The sequence below is a fragment of the Electrophorus electricus genome, chromosome 5 (genome assembly GCF_041902795.1).
Source record: "Electrophorus electricus isolate QZ-2024a chromosome 5, ASM4190279v1, whole genome shotgun sequence".
Classification (NCBI taxonomy): domain Eukaryota; kingdom Metazoa; phylum Chordata; class Actinopteri; order Gymnotiformes; family Gymnotidae; genus Electrophorus; species Electrophorus electricus.
Genome location: NC_137501.1, coordinates 4,462,557 through 4,488,436, shown reverse-complemented (window position 1 = coordinate 4,488,436; position 25,880 = coordinate 4,462,557). Strand labels below are relative to the sequence as shown.

Genomic DNA, 25,880 nt, shown 5'->3' with positions numbered 1-25,880 from the left:
ATGTTATGGTCTCTTTACAGGTGACCTTCAGCAGTTATGACAAGAATAAAGAAAATATGAAAATATGCAGGTGTTTGTGTGTGTGTGTGTGTGTGTGTGTGTATGTATATATATATATATATATATATATATATATATATATATATATATATATATATATATATAAAAGATACAAATGTAATACAACAGTGATTAAATTGAATGAAAGGTTCCCTTTTGGTAGCAGAAAGAGCCATGCTACCAACTTTCGTAAAATGGTAAAGAAATCATTACAGGTTATTTCAATCAGAGAATGAAAGAAAACCAAATAAGGACACTGCTCAAAACAACCTGTAACAACAGCTGTATCATTACCTATGCCACTTTCCTTTCATTAGTTTTAGTCACAATGCCAAGTTGTTCAATTAAAAAAAGAGTTCTGCTACATTTTGTATGTGTTTTCTGAAAAGACCTCATCAAACACAGAGATCAAATTTGTATTAAGAAAGACTAATGTCGAAAAAATGAAAAACTTAACATAAAAAACAGGAAGGAAAATCTATCAAGAGTGCACAGTATCATTGACTAAAGTGATCCGGACAATTTTAGGAATGTGTGTTTGGGAAAGTCAGTGGAGAGAGAGAGAGCTGTATGTCAGCAAAGTGCAAAAAGAACCCAGCCGTACCAAACAGCATTGAACCGTCAGCGCTATTTACATGGCTGCCTGGTCCACCTCACACATACGATTTAGCTATTGCCTACTCTAATAATACAAATAGCAGTCAAAGATATATTCTGTGTTTGGAATAACAAAGTCGCCACGTAAATGAAATACACTGTAGTATCAGCAAAAGCCGGAGCTCAGATGGTTACGCATATATTGAGAATGTGTGGATACGTGGAGGTGGGAACACATAAAAAGAATAGCTATGTAGGACACAGGAGGAAAGTATGCTTTCACACTGAGATAAGGCTAACGTTTCATAATAACATAGTGTGATGGCACAGATTAAACTTGTGTTAGTTATGACTGCGTATATATGTGCTCCCACATGTGTGAGTGGGTTCAGAAAGCACAGCAACATGAGACAGAACATCTGGGTGTTTTTATTTGGGGGTGAATAACTGGAGGAGTGTGCAGCATAGCAGAGTGGAAAGTTTGGAAAGAGTGTGAGTTTGGTATATTTAGGCGCCTCTGTGTGTGTGTGTGTGTGTGTGTTCACCGGGGGTTTTTGTTCGGTGAGAATGTCGTCTAGATCACATGGTCATGTGGCAGCAGGAGTTAAGGATCAGCAGGTCTGGCACAAATGTCAGTCTGCTTCTCCCAGCCATGTCCTCCTTTTCTAGTCCATCAAGTGCCTCCCTCTCTCTCTGGCTCTCTTATTCTCTCTGACTACGCCCCTCTGTCTCGCGGCATGTTGGCCTTCACACCACTGTGCTCACAGAGGGGTCTGACAGGTTGAGTTGGCCGGTAATGTCCGTTGGATATGGCTATAGATGAACGGGACACAAACAAAACAGAGGAGTAATTTTTTTTTTTTTTCCCATCAGCACAAGTAACAAAGAAAAAACAACTAATAACCATTGACCTGTGATTAGCTGTCATTAATGAGGCAAATCCCCCATCCAAGCTGTGTTTGGTCCCTGACTGGAACAGCCTCAGTCAGGACAGGGACAAGCTCTCTCTGGGTCTCGAGTGCACCGATTGATCATGCTGCACTCCTCTTATATCTTGAGCTGGAAATGTCTCTTTAAAAAGCTCTAACGACATAACTGTGAGATCCAGAGGCTCTCTGCCCAAAGGTAATTATTTACCTGACCAAGACATATTAGGCCTATCACCATAGTAACTGTCCTAATGCCATGCAATGACTACACATCATGCAGCATCGAGCCCTGAAATTCTGTTCCTTCAAGCAATTTATTGAGCGCATCACATCACTGAAGGGCAATTTAATATGAATGTAATATCAGTTTGGATTATTACTTTAATATAATCTAATAACCCACTAAATGCAATATTATATCTTAACAACATGATTATTTTATTTATGTACAGGCAATGCAGAGTTGTGTCATGCCACATTGAATCCTGGGGAGGTGCAACCATGAATTGTAATCTTTTCATCTTTTCACAAAATAATGGTCAGCATTGTAAATTTGGGCACAGCATGTTGGTTGGGGATGGCCTCACTGACAGCAACAGCATTTACGAGTATCAGCATTCCGAATCACAGCCGACAGCGCTCCCTGTCTGCAGACAGGCAAACGGCACAAGGAGTCTAAGTCTACAACAACCACAGGAGTCATGCTGGTAGAGGAAGAGAGAGGCAGTGTGGCATGTGGTGTAGACACCGACATTTAAAACTCCATTCAAATCCATTTATAAAAAACACTCATATAAAAGAAAATGATGATAAGGACTGAGATGGGTACACATCAGTTCAGAGGGATGTTTTTGCTTCATTTGTTTGGCTAGAGGCCTGCTGAAGTCCTTTCTAAATGCCACATCTGTGTCATCTTTGAAGGTCTGCATGCTATATGTCTAGTGCTACCAACACAATAAGCTTGTTAGGATGTGACAGGATAGAATAGGCTAAAAACATGTTTCTTAAATCCTGTATGAACAAATGAAATAAATATAGTATTATCCTTTTCCTGATATATTATCCATTACATTTCACCTATTCCTCATATCTAAGCGAGAGCAAATTTTCCATCTTATTTGACTTAATTTTGTTTTCAGATGCAAATGACCTGGGATGCTTTGGAGATAGCAAAAAGAACAGAAATGTTATCCCTTTGGCGATATTGTTTATGTCAGATGTCTAAATGGCAAAAGTGAAGACATTTTTTGGTATCATTTCACACATAAATGGAGTCTTTACATGCTGAACATAAACAATATCACTCCAGGACATTGACAGTCAGAACCAGAAAACCAAACATAAAAACTGAAGAGTATGCTAACTGAAAGGGACAGATCAATGCGATAATACGGTGGCCTGTATTAAAAATAGCTGTTGTTGGGATTGTGTGCACTGCCTCCCCAGGGACCGATGCTCTTTAATGTGGTTGCTGGCACTTGCTGGACCTGTGGAAACATGAAAGACTGGACAGGTGCAGGTAGGAATGCATCCTGTAGAGAGTTATATCATTCAGCACAATACTTTATCAGCCTGGACCCAAGAACCCATCCGTGGAATGTCTCCTGGAAATGAAACTCACAGCGTACAAGACTTGGTAATGCTGCAAAGAAGACATTTGGTGGTTAAAAATAAACAGGGAAGTAGACCTGTTGAGGGAATATTCATGTTTATTTCAATGTCATGTACTAGCTTTTGTTTAGCCAATTAACCGTGCACTGTGTGAGACGTAAAGGAAATGTGACTTTGTGTGTGACACCAACCACATAAAATGGGACAACTAAAGGGAGGTGGAAAAACATGGAAACCCTTTTTTTTTACAAGACTGAGCAGTGAAGAGGAGGACAACGCACACATATAAGAAAGAACCAAAGAAGTAAATGAATAAAAACATGTCGGAGCGTCAAAATAAAGTCCCATCCAGGATAGGCTCGGGAGAAGTTCCAGCCTAGGCTTTTACCTTGACCCCTGAATCTACCTTGGCCTGCCTTTGTGTATGGTGCTAATGTAAAATTGAAGTTCAAGGTCATACCCACAGGCCCAGAACTCAGTCTTAACCTGCATCCTTCAACAGCATGGCTCCCTACAGCTAACGACTAAATCCCTGATTGGGCTTTCCCAACAGATGTCTGGATGGTGCACTGATGGCTGACAGACATGTGGCCATGACCACAACGCCATGTGTGAGGGTGAAGAGAGTCTGAGATGAGACGTCGTTTTTGGTTTGTTCGGGTTGTTTTGCGAGGAGAGATGAGGCGACAGGGGAGAGGAGGGAGAGAGAGTGAGAGAAACAGGAGGTGGAAAAAGGAGTGAGAGTGAAGGGTGGATAGGAGAGAGAGCAGAGAGAAGTACAGGGCAGGGTGTCATTTCTTCATCTCCTTACCGTGTCTTTGGAGGACCTACGTCTCTTGATGGTGGAGGCCAAGGTGGTACTGACGGACCTAAAAGAGGCTTTCTTTTTGGGCTCTGGATCTGCTCTACCACTTTTCCTATCCTAAAATAAATATACAGTATATGTAGAACAATTATTTACGTTTTCTGGAGGAGTGTATTGGTTTAAGTCTCCAACCGTCACCACCCACCAATACTTCTACTGCGACTGTAATGCTCTTCTCCTAATACTACTTGTATCCAGTGTGTGTGTGTGTGTGTATATATATATATATAATAAACTGTCTCTTGCTAAAAGATTTTTTTGGTTGTCTTCAGCTGTTATCATCAAAAGGCTTAAGCTAAAATCAACATAGCGTTTCCTATTCACTCTGCATCGTCGTCCTGGCTTTGAGGCACAATACAGTGCTTTCATACAGAAGAAGGATGCTGGCACGCACTATGTTGAGAGATACTTACAAAAGTCTTCTCATATACTCATACAATCCTGAGACTCCAGAGGGGAAGAGGGCTACTGAGAATGGCGGGATGAAAATTAAAGCCATTCCCAGTTCTTACTTCTTTGTAATGGAAAGCAAAAAGCATTAGCAAAGGAAATGGGCAAAATGAGAGCAATCAAGACAGACAGAATCATCTCTTTTGGTGTATATAAAGGTAGGAGTGGTTCGACTGTTTCATGGGGTGAGGGGGATGAATAACCGATGACGAAGTAATCGAAATTGAAACTCAACACAGTCTCTTACCATTATACCCACGGCATGAGTATAATGGCTATGGCAGCAAAGGAGGATTGTTAGGGCTCATAAGAGGGGCAGGATAATACCAGGGAGAAGGGGAGGTGACTTCAACCAGAACGCATGCAGTACATGAACCCGAAAAGGAAAATGCAAGATGAATGACATGACAGTTGACCTTAGCCGGCTCCGTCCTTTATAGTCTTAGAACTGGACTTGGGCCTCCTGGTTTGCCCAATTAGAACCTGATCCCACCTAGTTGACACTCACTTTGACAAAGGTGTGAACCAAAACCAGATTGGGGAGGGGGGGGGTCATAAATATTTTTATTGCACTTTATTTTACAGTACTAAAAATTTATTTGCTAAGCAGTAGCTCAAGAGTCACATATTACTTACACATTTATTTGAACCATTTATTTGAACCAACTGACTGACCTTCAGTTAAGTTGCCAATAAAAAGAAATCCCTTATCATAAGCTGAAACAAACCTGTAGAATAAAGTGCATTCTGAAGTTCTTACAAAAATACAACGGTGCAAGCATATTTCTGACTACACAGGCTGGGACATGTTTGTTCTTTCTCCAAGGCAGCATAGTAGGGTTTCTCCATCACAGTACACACGTTAACATTTCAACCAATGAGTGACCTTCCTGTTTGCCTTTTATCCCCATGGAGGAACTCAGATGCAGAGAAAGCGTGACTGTGTGGAGTGCTCGCCACTTTCATCCATTGCGTCTGAAACCCTTCTGATGAGCCGGCGTCTCGGAGCCGGCCGGCAGCGCCCAGCCGGCTCCGAGCAAGCTGGTGCTCGATCTGCACCTGGTCTGCATCGTTCTGAAGTGCAAATGTGTTCAGGGCAGATGCGAGCGGTCATGCATTAGGACAGGTACCGTGTGAGGCGGGAAGCTTCGATGGCCTGCTGCGCTGCACACCATGGCATGAGCATTACACTGCCACGTGGCATGAATGATTCTGCCTTTCGATGGGAAATTTATTCGCTGGTGCTTCAAATCCACCGTCTGTGTGTCAATTCATTTCATATACCTATCTATCCACATGTCATATCCTGTGATATTTTGTTCTTTTTCCTTTGGCTCATATAAAAATAGATTGGGAAAGAAAACAACAAAATCCAGATTCATTCTAATTATACACCCTCATCAGTGTTAGCCCCTGGACTTTTTGTGGGTGGGATGTGTGGGCAGAATAGCCATGCCATTATGTCTTTGGACACTAGTGGATGTAAACAGCCTTCAGGCCAAAACACTGATGTTAGGCAGGTAATCCAATACAAACACTGTTCAGCTTGTATTTCTGAAAGACCTCAAGAGAAAGCTGTGGGCATTATCACTGTGCAGTTCTCTGAGTCAGGGAGGGAGGGGTTGTGTTGCTTTGTGGTGCAATATTTGTCTAAAGGTCAACCATTAAAGAATGAAATCCATATTAACTGGCTCACGTAAAAATCTATAGTTCCATAGTGTGCAGTTTTAATATTACTGATTTGGGCTGCAGTCATCCTCAGCAGTGTGTCTGATGTCTACAGAAACTGTGGTGGTGGAGCCATTAGAACTTCAGCTGGGCATTTCAGTGGGTGCGGGGGGGGGCCGTCCTCCTTTTCGCCAGCTTCCTGCTGATTGCAGGCCAGTGACCCAGCATGTACAGGCCCAGCCTAGGGCTTTGCCACCAAGGGCAGAAGATCTGAGCACAGGCAGAACAAGCGTCTGATCTCCACGGAAACCCCACTGGGACCCTCACCTCACGTGGCCTTTCTGTTAGAGTAACGCCCAGCATGCGTCTGCCTTATGCGTCTGTGCGTGTGTGTGTGTGTGTGTGTGTGTGTGTGTGTGCATTGCTCCTCCCAGTGGAAACTTTGTAGAGGAGTATGGAGAAGCTGTTTCCTCAAGGTGCGAGCTGATTGGACAGTGGAAGACGTGGAAGGAATTGATCCTTAGCATGGATCTGCAGTGAACTGCTCATAAGATCATAATCACAGTGTCACTGTACCAAGGAACATTATACAGATTTGCACAACATTTTTTCATCCTAGTCTACAGTCAAAGTCTACTGTAGGCTAATAGAGTATTCATTCACTACAGTTGTCTTTTATCAATTATCTCTCGCAAGTATTATTATAAATAAAGTATACATAAACATACATAAATCATTTTGTCATTAAGTTGGTCTCCGTGATGCACAACCCTTTTAGTTTAAAAGTAACCTTTTGACCTTTGGCTTCTGCAAAGGTCAGGAACTGAACATGCATCTCACTATAACTAGCTGCACTGTTTGAGTGATGTGTCCATGTTTATCTCAACATTATCTTTTCAACGTAGCCCTTAAACTGATATGTTACATAGCACTGGAAGAAAATAATTAGTCCCCATGTATTGTGAGGAAGCTAGCAGGTAGCAGCAGTGTGCATTCAGTAAAAGGCCCACAGAGGGGCAGTCATACCTGTAGGTTCTTCCTCCAAACATTAACTGCTGCAAAAGCCAGCTGCATCTGCTTCCTACGAGCATCCTTGTGCCGCTTGTATGCAATCTCAATAAAGATGAGGAAGATCCCGGCAACGATTCCACCAGCAACCAACATAAACACACCTGCAAAGCAGCCATTGCACAGTCTCAATGTTTTAAAAGAGGCAATAAAATCCAAGAACAACCCATAAGCTATATAAGGATTTCCAGAGATTTAGATAAATAGAACTTGTGATAGTGGTGATTCAGTGAAGAGAAAGAATCATTTGTATATCATAGGTTCTGCTTGAACCATACCTGCCATGTTCTCAAAGGTGAGTGTGGCTGGCGCATTGCTCCTGGAGTCACACTCCTGGTATCTCACCCAGGTTTTATCCAGGTCCTCCATGAAACCATTCTCATGGGAACTGATGGTTTAGATGACACATTTATCAGTTCAGCCATTCTGACTGGTACCACTTAGTGAGATAAATCAGGCTGAGGAATGAAGCAGCCAAAGACCAGAGACAGCATAAGACTACTCTCGGGTGGGCTTACCTGAGAATGGCCAAGGAAACGTTTTGCTTCCATGGGCTGTCCTTTCGCATACCGATGCCAAATCCCGAGCGGAAGAACAGTTCCCCCGTGGTGACCAGATCACACTTCTGCGAGGCTTCAAATTCCAGCACGGCTGAATCCCAGATGAAAGCGTGGAGTTTGCTAGGGCAGGGCGGAGACAGGAGCACATTACTGTGCCTCTCCAGCTCCTCGCCAACCGAGTCACGATTGGTTATGTGAAAGAGTGAGACTTTGAGAAGTCTTTTTGGATTGAGGACACAGTTGTGTAAACTACTGTGAACCCTCTAAACCTAATTAATTCAAGTCTTGTTCACTTAGTCGATGAAAACTTTGATTTCAGTTTCTTTTTTCCTCCAACAGGCCCTAAACAACACTGGCCCTCTAGTGTTAGTCCAAGCTGTGAAGTATCACAATGATTTATGAATGTCACCCTTTCAAGTGCAACTCCCTAACCTGCTTTGTATTCTCGTCAATATGGGTTCTGTGAATAACCCAAAGCACTGGGTTATCCACATTCAACTTCTTATTTGCTCACCTAAAGAGTGTGTCTCGCATCACTTGGGTAACATGGACTGAGGTATTGTATACATTTCTTTGATGTTCCTTTTTATCTCTCGGACCACACTTGGAATGGAACAACGGAGTTGCTGCTAATTTCTGTTTTGTCCCAGTCCGGTCACTGCTATGTTTATGAACCTGTTTTTTTGTTCCATTGATCTTCTGGCCCAAATCCAACATGGTTATGTTACTCCCTATGTCCTTTTTGTTAGTCTCCCCATTTGCATTATCTAAGAAAACAAAGAACGGACTAGCACAATTCCCACAGGCGCTGCTAACCCCTCGGCGCAAACCACTGGGCTGAACAGAGAGGTGACTCACCCATCTCGCACTGCCTGGATGGCTTCAGCGGCGCTCTCATAATTGTGCTTCTCCATGTGGCGGTACATGGTGCTGAGCTCGACTTGGCGCCGGAAGTAGATGTCCACCGAGCTCTGCTTCACCGTGGCATAGATGAACTTGTCTGATGGGTTTCGCAGCTGCATTGGCACCGGCACAGGGGGAGATAATCCAAGTCACGTACAATCACCAAAGCGATTGTCCACCTTAAGTGCTTCTCAGTGAATTAGCCTGCTGGTTTTAGAGGCATGAAGTCAGACTTTTTTTCTGCATGGCAACATTTACCAGTGACAGGAAGCTGGGGCCCGGGGGGGGGGGGGGGGGGGGGTGGTTTGGATGGTGGAAGTTAATAGGGCAAGCCAAGGTAAGCATGTCCTAAAATGAAAGCAGGCATGCCCCAGCATCCAGCATGTTGAACAGCTACCGCTGGGAGCATTTGTGTCATTCGATGGTTCCCAGCATGCCTTGAGCCTGCTGTGTAAAATAACCCCAGCATGCCACATACCTGATTATGCTGCAAAGTATAGCTGAACTAACCCCTGCATTATCTCTTTGATATGTACATTCACTGATCACATCAGTAGGGTAGGTAGAGCAGAGGTTCCCTGTGCTTTTACAAAGGGATCTAAAAATATACTGAGATTAAGAGGTTTGTTGGGTCCTTGACCGACCTAATTACATGCCCCTGATGCTGAACCATGTAAAACATGAGATGTGTGGGCAGCACAAATGATGTGTTTGTTTTCTGTGCACTTTACTGATGCAGTGAGGTCACCCTGTTCTTGGTGAGCTCACCCTGGGGTCGTTGATGCCGGTAATGCGCTCCTCAGGCCGATCCAGCACTAGGAAGGCTGCCAAATTGGCAGTGTAAGATGCGACTATGATCATAGCAAAACCAGCCCACACCATACCTAAAATCCTCGCCGAGAAGCTTCGAGGGGCCCCTGTAAATAAAGGATGAGAGAGACGTAGTGAGGAAGGAGAGGATAGAGGGAAAAAAAGAGGGATGATTTATGTCCGCTACAAAATCAATCCCGTGTTATGGGTGTATTTCTATGCCAGACGTGTTTGAGTAAGTAATACTCTTGGCTGGCGGGTACCTTCTCCGATGCCGGAGTTCAGCAGTACGCCCCAAGAGAACCACATAGCCGAGGATAAGGTGAGGGCATCCTCTTCTTCCTCTTCACTGTTCACTTTAAACCTTCCGAAAGGGCTGTGGATCGAAGCGCACGTTAATCCAAGAGGCTTGAAGAAAACGAAAAGAAAAGCCATTTTCTTGCAAACCTCAGTGGGCATTGCTCTACAGATGTTGTCGTCATTTCGTCATGTCATTTGACATGAACTCCTTTGATGTGTTCAGTGCTCCCCGCAGGAGCTGGCAGGGGTGGCGTGAATGTGGCATGCATTTGCCGTGGTGGGTGGTGAGAAAAAAGCAGAGCTTCTTTTACCTGAAACGGTCTAATAGGTAGAGCATCACCGCCACAACGTGGACCGACAGACCCACCAGTAGCCACAGAGTGCTTTGAAAGGGCTGCATGAACGAATCCAATGTGCTGCGCGGGATTTCCTGCATTTGACCACATGGCATTATTCACAGCGCGAACGAGCAACACCCACGCTAGCAAATGTGCCACCATATGGAGCATCTAGCACTTTCTGCAGTTGGACTCACAGTAGGTGTATTAATAGATTCTAGCCCAAAGACCTAACAGTGGCTTCAAAACAGTTTTCTGTGCGCAGATATGCTCAGCTACGGGAAATTAATTAATGAGAAGAGCTGTAAAATATTTCTAGGCAGAACATCTCCCGTCCAGTTCTCTGGGGAGTTTTTGCGTAATTAATCAAACTTTAACTGCTTTTTCGTGACAAGGTTTAAATGAATTTGACCCCAGCTCTGGGCCTTATTACATTTCTTATTACAGCATCTTTATCAAATGCTTTGCTGAGAATGTGGGGCATGACTTTCATTTCCCTTGGCATTAAATATTGTGTTTGTGGTGCTGAGTATCTTACATGCCATTTCACCCTACCTTTTTGACAAGGATGGTAAGCCCTTGGTACTTAAAGGGTTTGGAGAACTCAATGTACTGGGCTCGCTCATTGTTGATCGTGAGTGGAGCCACAATCATGTCTGCCAAGCCACCCAGGAGTTCACCCATCATGCCATTCCACTCTTTCTTGTTGCTGTTATTAACCTGATAACAGAGCGTAAATCACATTCTGTAATTTGTCACACTTGAAGGGCTCCCAGCGATGCCAGTGAATCATAATTACACCTGTGAGCAATGGCTCTGTTAGCTGTACACACCCTCAGAAGCAGACGTCATAACTCAGCAGTGACCTTGGGAAAAATGGAACAGGGAATTCGAGGGGGCTGAAGGCAAATCAATGAGCTCATATTACTCACGCGTTCCTGGGTGCCGAACTTTCCGTCAGCCACAAGATGCACTTCATAGGTGAAGTTCATTGTCATTGCAAGCTTGATCAAGAGGTCAATGCAGAATCCATAACAGCACTGAGGCACTATGGGCCGACCTATACAAAAGCGCAAGCCAGCCAATTTTATTCATCCAGATCAAATCCAGGCATAAACATATCTATCAGTGCAACATCTTTTTACCTGGAATAGTCTCATTTGGGCCAGTGCAGATCACTTTTTTGATCAGAACTCCATTAACAGTGTGCTCCTCCTTGCAGGTTCCATCTCGGAGGGTTGGTTTCACGTAAACAAAGGGCTCTTGGTGAATTGTGACAATCTACCATGGACGCAAAAGGCTTAAGTTTCTCCATGCCAAAACAAACGCGAGACGTTTTGGCAAAACCGTTAATGAGCTACTGTAAAACAGATCAATAGACACCTTCAGTCTTGTTGACATCTGATAGCCTCTTGGTTTCTCAGTCTCTCCTCCAGGCCAAATGATCTTCCTCTGAGTGTTCATCACAACCTATAAGGTTGATAAAAGATTTGTCAGAGAGGTGTCTTTTTCGAATGGCTGTAAGTGTCACATTGCCGTACGGTGCTGTTTCTAAAAAGGCAGAGGTGAGCACATACTTGCGAGCCATTGTACATGCCAACTTGCACCAGACGGGTCTTCTGGTAGTTGAGGATGCTGTAGTGCGCAAACCTCCTGTCCCCATCATCATTAAACTCCACACGGCCTGTTAGGCCATCTGGATACTTGGATGACATCAGCACTCTAGGAGGGGGTCGAGAGTCGAGTGAGAGACAGCACAAAACCCTTTGCCCTCTCTCTCTCTCTCTCTCTCTTCAGTGGCGATAAGCGATACAGACACTGACGAGAATGACAGTGTTTTTTGGGTTTTTTTCACATTTTGGATGGAGAGTGCTGGTGGAGGCATCAAAGATAAGGACCGTTCCCAGGGGTGGATGGGGTTAGAGTGTGCCGATATTGCACAGGCAGGAAAGAAGGAGGTCTGCAAGGATATGACACTAATACAAACACAAACATGCCAGGCTTGGGTCTGACGTGAGGTTCATGCTGGACTCAAAATATCACATTCTCAGTGCGATTTAACAGGTCTGGTCTGTGTTTGTAAAGTGTTATCCTTGCGCCCCCTATAAGTCGTGACCAATTCATTCAGACGCCTTACATATCCCATGGCATGTTTATACTAATCTACCCTGAAACCTTAATTTTCACGTATGCCTCGAGCGTGGCTTGTTTATTTCAATATTTTCAGTGCGAAAGCCGGAGCGCGCGCCAGCGCCGGCGCTAAAGCACGGTGATGCACCAGAGCAGATGGCACAGTGAGAGCGAAGCAGCAGCCGCACATCCGCTTCTCCGGGCCTCACCGTTTGAAGAGCGGCCCGGTCTTCCAGATGTTCGTGTTGCCCACACAGCCCCGGGGCGGCTCCGTGATGTTCTCCTTCTCAAAGAGCTCCTGGATGGACTGGGCCACCACAGCCACGGCATCGTAGATGTGGGCTGACTCGTTCTTGCCATTGATTAGCTGGAGGCCAAGCAAGCCTGCCCGGTTGACAACAGCGCATGACGTCGGGCAAAGGTTCACAAACGCAAAAAATCTCAGTCCAAGACAACATAGCAGAGAAAGACGTGCACAGGATTATCAAGAATGCTCGAGGCTGACAGGGAGGGCTATGTGACATACAGGTGTGGGGGGGGGGGAGGTTGGACAGAGTGGACACTGAGAAGACAGCGATGGGAAGATTACTTGTGCGTACAGAAGCTGGGAGGGGGGCAGAAAGAAAATGCGGTTGTATCTTACCATTGTATTCACACTTCAATGTGGCGGTAGCAAAGCACCACTTACAAATAAACTCATGACAGCCAAACCGTAACAATGTACGTGCATTCAAACCAACATGGATTACCACAACTCTCTATTGCATCATTTGTAGTCTACTGAAAGAAAGGACACACACTTAAAGATGAAACAAATTAAGCGTTAGACATAGAGCACAATACAATGAGCAGAAGATCAATGTGTTTAAAACCTTTAAACACGTAGATGTTTAAATGTTCAAACACAAAAGTACAGCACAGACACTGGTTTGCCGATGTGGATATCAAACTGTAATTATATAAAAGCACTAAGGCCAACACGCCCAATCTGTTGCACAATCTGTGACAGAGAGAGAGAGCGAGAGGGAGAGAGAGAGAGAGAGAGAGTGAGAGAGAGGGAGAGAGAGAGAGAGAGAGAGAGAGAGAGAGAGATAGGGATGCAGTGGTGGAAAAGTACATACCATCTGGAGCTTCACTCAGTGCTTTACCAGACATCTCCCTTTCTCCGACCAGCCACACGTAGCCAGAGCCTGTCATATTGAGCTGGCGTGCTGCTTTGTAAATGGCTGCAGCCTCGTCTTCACTGTGATTGGATAGAGGATGTTAGTACTGAGGACATGCTGACTACTATAACGTCAAGATGATGGTTGGGCTAAAGAAGGTGAAGGATCAGAAGGCAAACCCGGGAAGACTCAAACGACTGAGAGACTCTCCCAATGATCCCTTTATATTAAATGGAAGTCATGTGGAATCACAATAACTTCTTTCCAAGAGCTAATCCAAGGCAATAAAGGCACTGATTAGTCATGTGCAGATAGACCCTACTTTTGGGACGCAGGTTTGAGTCTCAGCTATGAGTCTCAGCTATTCAGCTACGCTATGTGATTTCTATTGCTATAAGTCTGTGACGATGCGACTTGCTGCATTATCACTGAGATGGAAGGGCTACACTCATGCTCTGCAATGTAGCAGCTGACACAGTGTCTGCATGGTCTTGTGTTACACACTTTCAAATCTCCAAGTGCCCTGAACCAATTCACACTGCAGGCAGGACTTAAGGCAACAATGAACAGGCATATTTATGCAAATTCAGATTATTTCCACAGGTTAAGAAGGCCTTTACCACAGTCTGCCAGCATTTCAGAATAATGCGAGAGCAATTAAAGCGCTCCAGGAACAGAAATTGTTAAGTAAATTATAAACTTCAGATAGATGTAAATGGCTATATTTAGCAATTCCTATATATACATATTTCAACAAAAAAAATCTGACAAAACACTGTTTGGATTGCCCAGTTAATCATTCTGAACTTGTCCTGAGCCCTGTACGGTGGGGCGTTCTCTATACTGATGTTGCCAGTACATTAGGTGACGGGCGTGACCGAGCTCACCTGGCAGACAGTATGATGACTCTGGCCTCCAGCTCCTTGGCCTCCTGGAGCAAAGCGGTCAGATTGGTGTCTTGACTGAACAGGAGCACTTTCTCTGCCTGGAGTTAGGACACAAGATCAGTGGCATGATGAACTTGCTGCCAGCCTGAGCCATGCTCTGCAGCGCTCACACTTGATGTGTTTGTCTCACTTTTTTTTTTTTTTTTGGAAGGGATTGGGAAAAATGGAGCAAAAAAGGTTTCCGTGATAATCTGCTTAAAATAAAAAAAAAAAAAAAAGGAAGCTCGGAGGAGAAAAAAGTTCTGCATTTTTTAATTTTTTTATTTATTTGCATGCAAACTGAAGGGAAACAAGACTCCAAGGAAGAGCGTGCATGTTAGAGGAAGAGAGAAGAGAAGATTGATGCAACCGGAAAGCAAAAATCGGGTGGAGGAAAAAGGAGCAGGGTGGTGGTGGTGGTGGTGGTGGCTTCTTTTCCAAAGGAAAATGCAAAAAGGCAGTAATGTTGCAGAAAGGTGGGAGTAACATCTGGATTGTGCCTGTCCCACATGACCAGATCTCCACGCACTGTGTCAAAAGAACAGACTTGCAAATCTTGCTGGCTTCAGTACATGCATTCCTTTACACGAAAATAAAAAAAGAGGGGGATAAGGGGGGGGCGATTCTTTTGTTGAAATTATACGTTGTAAAATGAAAAGATAAAAATAATAATCCATTCTCGATTGAAATCATAAAAAGAACCCAAACATAAATAGACGTGCTAGCAGGATTCTCTGGAATCTGTTTGTTGATTTTTTTTTTTCTTTTTTTCTTTATTCGACTGGTTTCTAGTTGCTACGTTCAGAGAACTGTTGGGCGGCGTGCATTGACCATGCAAATATACCTTGGGTCCTCGCTTGTTGTCATAGGACAGTTGGTCGAGGTTTTCATAGTTCCTGTTTTTACTCTGATGAATAATGTGCACAGGGAAAATATGCAGACACAGAAGAATATTATAAACAGGTATAAATGGTGTGCAGTAAAGCATTCCAACAAATCTCCACTTTTCTGCTTCAAACTGGGAAACTCTAACCCTGGGGCTTGCAAAAATATCAAGCAATACCACAGCGAGCAGACAACTCCAGCCAATCCTTATTATATTATTTAAAAAAAAACTCACTGCACTGAAAGTTTTTTTAATCTTATTTGACCTACACCTAATTAAATGCATAACAGACTTCTGAAACCTCTTCGGTTTCCCTGATGTAATACTCTAAATAATATATAGCCATGTGTCATAGTCTTTTTAGTTATGATGCATATTTAAAAGGACTTCTGTTTAATAGTGAGTCGAGGTTGAAGGGAAAATGAATAACAATGGTGCAAGTAACAGCAGTCGCAAACATCTCTTTAAAAGTCTGCAAAAAAAACCACCATGAATCTACACCCACTGCAGCCCATGATGTGTAGCTCATCACCACTCTCAGATATGGAGAAGCAGACATAAGACATCCAAACCAGTAGGAAAAATTCCATCCACTTCCTCAAGATCAGTCACATACTTCTAATCCACTGCACGTCATGGCTCTACTCATGCGTCCCTCTTCTGTAACTCTCCTTGATGAGACAGCTTATTTCAGGCTTATAAACAAAATGTGAAATACGGAAAGTGGAAATCTGTGCACACAGAGCTACAGGTTTGCTGTCTGTCTACTGCATTTAATCTGCACATTATCCCTAGCAGAGCAAATACAGGGGAGTAGATGTGTGCAACGACGTCGTTTATCTCACGCTACCGATGGAAGACTGAAACTCAAAAACCATTTATTATCGTTTCGCCTTTAACCGTTTTCCTTTGACGCTCTATAGTCTTGCACACTTATACACGCTGTCGTTAAGGCTTTCATTTCTAATTTGAATGGGATGATGGAGGCTTTTGAAAGGGAATGACTGCGGCAGCAAATCTCCAGATAACCATAAGTGCTTACAAACTTTGTTCAATTTCAGGACCTGTTACAACACTTAAATGTCTCTTCATTAGGTTTTAAAAAACTGAACAAGAAAAAAAAAAAGCAAAAGTTTTCTCATATTTACAGCTCAAGAGTCAGAGATCCAAGCAGAAAAGCACAGATAGATGTTCAAAGCAAGCATATATATTCAAAGCTAATTACAATTTTATATTATTTGCATCAAAATCTGTACCACACAGTGCATTCAAAGCCTGTGATCAGAGAGTAAAACAGGCAGCCTGCAGCGTTTTCTGAGTCTTCCCAGATGAGTTTTCAGAAGAGAAGAAAACTGCAGCATTTAAAATGAGCAGGCCTTGAGGCTGGCTTGACTGCACATGACATTACAGTGGCACTGAGGTTCATTTAAATGTGCTGAGACAGGATAGAAATGCTAGGCTTCTGTCTCACATGCACAGCTTGTTTCAGAAAACGTAGCACAAAACTGAGAAGGATGGATATCTAAACTCAATACCCCAAATCATTATGAACACCAAAGCAAATGCACAATAACATTTGCTCCCAGTCAGAGGTCGAAAGACAACCAATATCATGCATACTTTTTCAGAGAGAGATTAGGCTCATCTTCCATGCATGACACCCACAGATCTCTAGCCTCTGGGCACAGTAATTAAATACCCATGACTCGTGCCATTGATTTTTTGCACAGCCCCAGGTTAAGTCCCTCATTTTGCTCCTGTTGCGGATTGAGAGACACGTAGGAGAATTTGACTATGGCAAAAAGCAATGTGAGATGAGTAGAGAAAGTACAAAGTTTTGCAGGTAAACCACTTAAGACGCTGTTGATGCCTCTTGCATAAAAAATGTTAGCCAATGGAAAGAAATGTGCTTACACAACAGAAAAGGAAACAGTTAACGTACATAGAGGACCTCTAAGGCACTGGTTACAGGAACACGCAGACACGTACGTGCGCGCGCGCGCACTCGCGTGTATCCACCCCGGAGCGTGCGAGTCAACAGGCCCACGTGTCTCACCTTCGTCTCCCTCTCCTCCAACAGGGTCTCCAGCCTCTTCTGTGCCGCGCGGCCCTCGTGGTCGTCGCTGACAATCAGGATGATGTGGTTCCAGCGGAACTCGCGCATCATGTCGAACCAGACTTGGGCTTGGTGAGAATACGGAGGCACCGTGCGCAGGAACGACAGGTGGATACTCTGGACATAAACAAAGCAGAGACGGTGGGGGCGTGCTGGTTGCATTGCTAGGTTTGACAAGGCCTGCAGGCAGTAACACTCAAGAACATTTTAATTACTTTAACTGTAATTAATTTACCAGCATGCCCAACCACCTCCTGTCAGCGTGCCACAAGGGAAACCGAAGTGCTATTAACTGCATTTGCTTTATAACGGTTCAATCACAGAAACTCCACCTCCACTGGAAAGAACTTTTCATGCAAAGCCATTTAAAAAGACCACAGTGCTGACAGATGACCAAGGATCAATGGTATCGCTGACAACACATTCCTGCACATGCCCAGCAGTGTGCATGCTGGGATGCGGTGTCATGGTAACTGCCATGTACTGGGAGCCCATCCTCACGTGCTCACCTTGTCCGAGTAGATGGACATGCGGGTGGTGAGACCCACCACAGGGATGCGGTAGAATCCAGCCGTGTAGGACACTGGTGTGGGGGTCAGGTGGTCATTGGACTGCGGAGGATGACTCACCAAGATTGCATAGACCTGAGAATAGAGGATCAGATGGAGATACAGATTGGAAATGTGTCTGGTAAAAATATACAGAATAACTTTTCATTTGCAGTTAGCATCAATGAGTAGCAACGGTAATGTCAATATTATTGTTTTACAGTTTGTGTGTGTGTGTGTGTGTGTGTGTTTTCACGCCTACGCGCCAGCGCATGCGTAACAGTTTATATGATAATCCACGCTGATACGTTAGAACGTATAATATGAATCTCCGTCGCTGGTTAAGGCTCTGCCAGAGCCTCGTTCAGCAGAACAAAGCAGCTGTTATCCGACGGGTCGACGCCATGTTGGCCTCATTTTACATTAAATGCGACTAGGTGGGTTCAAGGAATGGACTTTGTGTACAGGAGTCACGGATAGGGGCGTTAATATTTGATTAACATCGTTCAGATTCCTCATGTGCCCACAGTAGTGGTGTGTCACAATCGTCGCAAACCTCTCCTACAAAACTACGAGGTAGGACACATTCAATCAGAACCGTGAAGCTATACAACCGAAAACAAAAAACAGCCATGTAGTAGCGCGTGCATGATGCTCTATGCCTCCTCAACATGGCAATTTAAGGCAGGGAACGGTCGAGCATTAATAGGGTCAAAAAGGATCTTATAGCTACTGTTGAGTAGGTTACTCTCATTTTAGTCGTGAATAACATCAAGATTCGACATTCTGTCTAAACTCTGAAGATTATAAAAATTCCATCTTCTTGGGAGACTGAATAAAATGTTTATACTACGTATTCTAGGGAACAATTCTAAGAGGTTTGCAAAGTGATTATAGGCAAGGCTGCGTTTTTTATTGATTGGATTCGATTTCAGTTCAATTCAGTTAATTAAAGAATTATTTAATAATTTACTTACATTTAATAATAATAAATACCGAAACCTTTTGCAAAATAATCCAGTTCTGAAATATTTCACTTGTAAATATTTAATTCTAAAAAATAAATAAATATTAACCAAGTACATTCCCTTAATTTTGCGAGACAAGTGAGGAATACCAATGTCTTAGGTTATCATCATTTAGAATAATATAGAATACAGCCCTACAATAACAACGCCCTTTTAGGTATATATAAAATAGAAATAATCCGATTTAGAGGTAAACCTGTGACTTTTTCTTTCGGAGAAACGAAAGCTTCTAGCTTTCTTTTGCTACTCTTTAAAAAATATTACTCATCTCTGCCTCAAATATAATGATCTGTTAAATTTTTTGCAAAAGTGACTGTATCATCCAGTAGAGAATGTTGCTTTTAGTCTGCTGAGCTTTTACCTGGTTTGAGATAAGGTCCTCACACACAGAGAGTGCCATCTGGATCGCGTTTGGTTTATGGGTGACTGAGATTGCGTTCATCTTGAACTTATCTTTGCCATATATATTGTTTGCCTGGGTGACCGCGTCCTTGAACACCTGTTCGTACCGCTTTTGACTCAGGACAGCCCCAATATTTACAATCTTCGGTTCGCAGCCACCTCTTGCACAGGAACAAGAGACGAGGAACGCAAACAATACCAGACGCATTTTGCCTTCGATCAAAGTGGAGTCATTCAGGACGAGTATGCGTTGCGATGTCCGTTGATTACACAGCCCGGTAAACCGATCCCAGCCGACCACGTCCTGGCAGCACTGGAATGTGATCACATTAATCTACTCTGCTGAGGAATGTGTCATTTTCCGCGCTGGTAATGAAACCCGCTCGTTAAGAACGTAACGTCCAACACGCCTTGACATTAATGATGCGCTTTCCTGTTGATATTTGCCTCAAACATTCATTCTGCCTTTACAAATAACCAAGCAAAAACAAATGTAATAAAAGCAAAGTCGAGCGCGACGGGTTTGATTCGATTAAGATTTTCTGGTCTCCCACTCTTGACGTGGTTCCATTCAAGGTTCTCTTTTTCCGCGGGTCCAGTGACCTGATGCTCAGTGTGAGCCGCTGTCCTTGGTACTAAAACTGTGCCCGCGCAATAATGCGCGCTCACTCCCAGATTACGACTGATACGGATGAACGGTTACGCTCGAATAAACTTGGAAATATTTGCATTAACGCGGTGAAATTTTACTGCACTGACAGAATGCTAACAGATGCGGTATGTTTTCCTCCTATGAGGTAGGCAGGTTACATGTGACCAGGCATATTAGATGATGTTTTGCTTAGCTATAGTTACACAAAATGTTTCTTTCCTTCATGAAAGTGTAAGTAATTTTACTTCCATTTCATAATAAATCCGGGTCAAAATTTGACATCAGTGGGTATTTCGTCAGGAAAACATTTCAGTTTGAGTTGTGTCATATATAGTGCATGTCTACATATTTCTAAATTTTTACAAAAACTTGTACAAAAACGCTTGTTTTCACGGACTAGAGGATCATTCATCACTGGTCTATGTTTTCACAAAGTCTTTCATATGATGTTACTAGAGGAAACACCAGCTATTATTTGTCCACATTTAATGTGTACAGGTACTATAATGGCTAGAGAGCAGTTTTATACCCAAGAAAAGCAAAGCAGGATGCTTTCTTTTAGGAATAATCAATGAGAGGTTTGCCTCATCCATCACTCGCGATAGGCGTAGAACGCTACAGCAGCGAGAGCGACGGGAAATTCAACGAGACCCCCGTTACCAAGGAAACAAGCATCTCTGGCTTGAGGTGCAAGTCGTTTTTTTTTTTTTAGACAGCATAATTTACAATTATGAAAACTGCTTTTGATTGTTATGAAGGGGAAAAGCAAAGCGTCCGTTCCGAAAGCCATTTGATTAAAGTTTACGATACGAACATTAAAAAACATTAAATAAACATTTATTTATGTGTTATTTTGTCAGGGTTAACGCTTCCTTTTGGCGTTGCATGTTGATTGCATCATCATTGGTTACTGGGAGTACATCACCCACGGCTACAGTAAGAAAAAAATTTCACAACTAAAGACAGACATGCGTGGAATTGTTTGATAATCCTTCTTTTACGCAGTCTCACACGCGCACCGTATCTTCGGCCCACATGCGCATGGAGCGACCTTTACAGGATCAGGAGAACGTCTTTCAGCCCTCTATCCTAAACTATGTGGGAATAATCTATAAAATTGTTACGGAGAAAAAAAATCGATTATTTCCTGATTTAGCAATCATATCCGACACACATTAACGGGATTTACACATTAATTGGATTTAGAATGAGCAGGCAAGATAAAATGCACATATTTAGCACAGATTAATCATATGTCCTCAAATACATGCTTGCTCGTGGACTGCATTAGTCATTCACAGATGGGGATGAAGACATTGCTTCAGTTCAACAGACGCACAAACAGCAGAGTAGGACTGAACATGAAATATCAGTCCGTCAAGGATAAACCATTCCTCTTTTGGTCTGCCAAGCCCATTTGTCTACTGAGACTGGTCTTCCTACATTACGGAAAAACATTTGGGAGCACTAAGATTATTCACTGGATTTAATGGAAAAGCACACAGGAGCAGGGAAGATAAGGTGGGTTGGGGGAGCAGGCAGCTTCACCATTCCGCCCTGAGGTGCTCAGAGCTTCTCAATAAATGATACGATACGACCACAGCCATTTTCCAACCAGGTCTCAGCTCTTAAAGTGTCAACTCACGTCATGCTTACATTCCCTTCTATATATTCCAAGTGCCACACACATGACCTCAGCAACATGTAAGCCTGTTCATACACTACCGAGTGCTGGTAATATGTTACATGTGCGAAAACAACAAGGAACACTGCTTCTCATTAGCATATTATAAGATGACTGACCTTAAAATGAATAATTCTGATTAGAGAGATTACCATATAAATGAGGGGAGATAGCTAAGTATTCTTTTTTTTGGGTTGAGATATTCAGGCTCCAGATAAGCGTAGGGGCCATTAGAGGCTGATGCAAATTATATGCTAAGCACAAATGCAACTCAAATTAGGCAGGGGTGTTTCTGCTTCTCTCCTCTGGAGTCTAGATTGACTCCTTTTGTAGAATATATTCTTTTCGTGGATAATTTAAGAAGGTCTGCTCCATGCAGAAGCTCTTACTCTTAAGGGCACCTAATGAGAAGGCTGTTTCTCCTGATTGTCCAGCACAACAAGTCAAAAGGACCAACTTGCTCCATTCATTTATCATTAGGGCAGGCTGCTGAATATTCTTTTGAGCACATCAGACGCATTCACTTTGCCACTGCTATAAACAGGCTGCTCAAAAATTGGGCTTTGAAATCTTCGAATATGCAGCATTCAACAGCGCACACTACTCTTGCTGTTTAAGACGAAAATCAAAATGGAGTGGTGTACAGGTAACACAAAAAAAGCCTAGTCACTGCAGTTCTGAACTAACAGCGGTGATCTGTTACATCATGCTCAAAACTACTTGGACAAATTAGACTGTTAGGGTGGTGTGATCTGGCTTCTGAAGCAGATGGACCCTGTTGTTTTGTTTGCAAAGACAGTAATACGAGTACAGTTAAAATGTGATGCAGCTGGGTGAAATAAAAGAGGGATGTAGAGAATGTAGCCACCTCATGGACGTGCAGTGTAAGTGCAGTAGAGGCCGGACGTGCGGTGGTGACATAAAGGATTATTATCTAAATTTTAACATGGTAAACAAATAAACATAAACATTGACGAAAATCAAGAATGACTTCATAAGCATCTTAAAAGGATCTAGATTGTATTTTTGCATACATAGAGGAACATTCAATTATATTTCAAATGTTCTGTGTTTATAAATGCATATCCTTTCATCTCAATGTTTCTCTTAACAGTATATATTGCTCTTGTACCAACGAAAAACATTAATTACCATTTATGTATTAACAGATGCATAATCATTTAATCTATTAATTAAATATAATTAATTGTAAAGAGGGGAGACTAAGTGATGCCAAAAAAAACAATCTGACAAAAGATCCTGCTGATCTTTTTAATTTGTGACAATCTGATCATTCCTTTGGATATCAGATGATCAGATAAGGCTTTCGTGGATCACAGAAGACCATTTGTCAGGTGTTTCGCTTTCTCATCGGGTTTCATGTGACTAGAGCATATAATAAGGAACATGGTAAGAGTGAACAACTGTGATACCTACTGGTGTTGTTCAGCCAGTCTGGCCAAGCAGGTCCAGTAGGTGGTCATGCAGCCAGAGAGATTTCTGTGTCCCTGCATACTCTGTGAGAACTGCCTCTATCCAGCCTGCAGTCAGTCCTATCAGTGGGCATGCTTAAGTCATCCCGCCACGCTCATGCCATTCTGCAAATAACATCAAGCTTAGCAGAGGAGCCAGAATTACTGGGCCATATCATTTCCTAATGGCAAGCATGAAAATGTAGGTCTCCTCATAGTTCAGTGTACAGACGACGCATGTATTTGACAGATGGAAGAGTAATGGTTATTCCACTGTAAATAATTATGTTATTAAATGTTAACTGGATTGCACTTTAGGCCTATAATCACAGCCAGCATAAATTGCTTTGTCAACTGTATGCAAACAAAAGAACACCAATCCCAGCAAGGTAGTCTTTATTAGCTGGGAGCGTATTAGGACTATCTAGGAGACATTCTCAATCCACTACAGGTGAGTGCACCAACAAGTATGCTACATGGTATACAGGGTCAGCAGACTGATCACTGGATTGGTAAGATGGTATATGGATATATGGCTAAATGCCACACACTCATATTTGCAGGTGATATGGTATATGGTACTATCCACGTAAGATGTGACCACTACTGTGTGACAAAATCCTACAAAAAGTGTAAACCTTGTTTCAAACAGATTTTCCTACATCTTGGACAGAGTCAGCTTTTTTCTTCTGACAGCTACAGTGTCACGGATCTTCAAGCAGGCAACCATCTGCTGTTGTTTGGCAATGCTAGCTTTCTGAGCAATCTGCAAACAGAAACATAGCAGAGGATTTCAACTTGATTGAATCAAACCAGATAAAACTGGGGGATCTGGGGCTTTGTCTGACCTCCTTGTCTAGTGCTGTGGGATCAGGGCCACACCACACTCAAAGACAGCACAATGGAACAGGCCTCGGGGTACTTGGATGCTGAGAAACAGACAGACTTCAATACTGCTCTGAATCAGGGTCATTTGCAGCCACCTCTTATGGTACTTTGTAACCTCAAACTACATGTGCATGCAAAGTAGGAAATGCAATGTCGGCAAAGTGAAAAGTTGCAAAGGGTTTGCAGGAATTCACATATGGGGATGCCATCCAATCACACATCATTAAGTACTTACTTTTCAAACCAGCATGGGGCTTAGGTTTATCAAACTGCCCAGAAATTTCAGCAAAGGGATTTACTTTAAAAGCATCCAAGTAGTGGCGCTTTCCCTGTCCCTCCATGTATATACACTGCCCACATTAGGGAAGTGAAAATCTTGCTCCAGATACAATCTTGCTGCAGAGTAATCTAAAATTACTCATTGAACTCATCACTCTTTGAAAATGGTGTTGGAACATAACACTTTTTTATTATTACATTCATAACACTCTCATTTATGACTTTAATGGAAATCCAAGTGCTGGTCTTGGCTGGTTTATTCTGTTAAAGATAAAATAACTCCTCTAACTGTACATTTCCTCACAGGGTAAATGGTAATATTCTCAAGCATGGTCAGATTTTACAGGACACGGTGCGAACGCAGAAAGGTTATGATGGTTGCTTGCAGGGAAGGTAGTTTTCCCAAACTGATCACTTGCTTATATAACTTAAAGGGATAGTAACATCCTCTCTGATAGTTCACAGCTCCTTAGAACAATTAGTCGTGAAAGTGAATCATGGTATGCATGAGCATCAAGTGCTTTCCATGCAAAAGTGGGAACACAAAAGCCTGTTACTTACTAATATAATCAAAGAAAGAAGGTTTTGAACAGCTGCACAGGTGCTAAGTGGACAGGAAGATACTTAAGTGAAACTAATACCAACCTTTCACTGAAGAGTTTTTATTTCTACATATTACTTGGTAAGCAGTGATTTCACACGTTGAGATTTTGAGTCAGACTTTGACTCGTTCTCTGTGATTGTAGACTTCCCATTCTCTGTGATTGTAGACTTAAAAAAGAAACTGATCTGTTTTGCAAGAGCAAAACCAAAAAGAAACAAACAGAAAACACAAAAGAGAGATATTTTCTGCAAAAACAATTGCTGCATTTGTAATTAGTTTAATGTAGGGTAAGAGCCTCATAGAGTATCATGATCAAAAGATTGCCTAACTGCTATGAATCATTGTCTACACACATCACTGACTCTGAAAGCCACTGATAGTGACCCCCCCCCCCATACACACACCCCAGAAGCCTAATTATGAAACACATCAAACATTCAATGGGTGCATCACAAACTGGCTGCTGAGTCTAATGCATTTCAAAGGGAATAAAGTTATCGTTGGGAAAATCACTAAACGTTTGGAGAACAATGATCAGCAGCATGCTCCTCACAGCTAATAACAGTCTGAAAGGATTGTTTGAGCTATGTACACAAATGTTTTCCAAAATTGTGTTTTTCAACAAGAAATTAGAACATTATTAGAATTATGAGAATCTCATCATGCACTCATATATATATATATATATATATATATATATATATATATATATATAGAGAGAGAGAGAGAGAGAGAGAGAGAGAGAGAGAGAGAGAGAGGTCCTCCATCAGCTGTGTGTGTGTATGTATATATATATATATATATATATATATATATATATATATATATATATATCGCCAGCTATGCAGAGAAACCTCCGGAAAACAGTACTGGTAAAATAATTTACCGTTGTAGGTATAAAAAAATATCCACAATTTCTGGTTATTTTCATGACTTTCGCTCA

At 42.6% G+C, this 25,880-nt stretch overlaps 1 protein-coding gene across 4 annotated transcripts; it reads right to left on the bottom strand.

The window, feature by feature from the left end:
* Window positions 1-75: 75 nt before the first annotated feature.
* grin1b (glutamate receptor, ionotropic, N-methyl D-aspartate 1b) lies at window positions 76-20,086 on the bottom strand. 4 transcript variants are annotated; one of them, XM_035530111.2, is made up of 21 exons: window positions 19,318-20,086; window positions 17,890-18,024; window positions 17,321-17,497; window positions 15,223-15,285; window positions 14,340-14,437; window positions 13,411-13,532; window positions 12,499-12,673; window positions 11,737-11,881; window positions 11,543-11,629; window positions 11,305-11,440; window positions 11,092-11,219; window positions 10,715-10,879; window positions 10,133-10,251; window positions 9,785-9,897; window positions 9,480-9,628; window positions 8,667-8,824; window positions 7,767-7,928; window positions 7,527-7,636; window positions 7,207-7,352; window positions 4,009-4,119; window positions 76-1,470 (listed from the first exon to the last, which is right to left on the bottom strand). In XM_035530111.2, the coding sequence occupies exons 1-21, from the start codon at window positions 19,564-19,566 to the stop codon at window positions 1,405-1,407; spliced, it is 2,814 nt and encodes a 937-aa protein (XP_035386004.1). In that variant the 5' UTR covers window positions 19,567-20,086; the 3' UTR covers window positions 76-1,404. The 4 variants fall into 4 exon arrangements, with proteins under 4 accessions (XP_035386004.1, XP_035386005.1, XP_035386007.1 ...); XM_035530112.2 differs by lacking the exon at window positions 15,223-15,285 and having other exon boundaries at window positions 19,318-20,084; XM_035530114.2 differs by lacking the exon at window positions 4,009-4,119 and having other exon boundaries at window positions 19,318-20,081.
* Window positions 20,087-25,880: the final 5,794 nt, after the last annotated feature.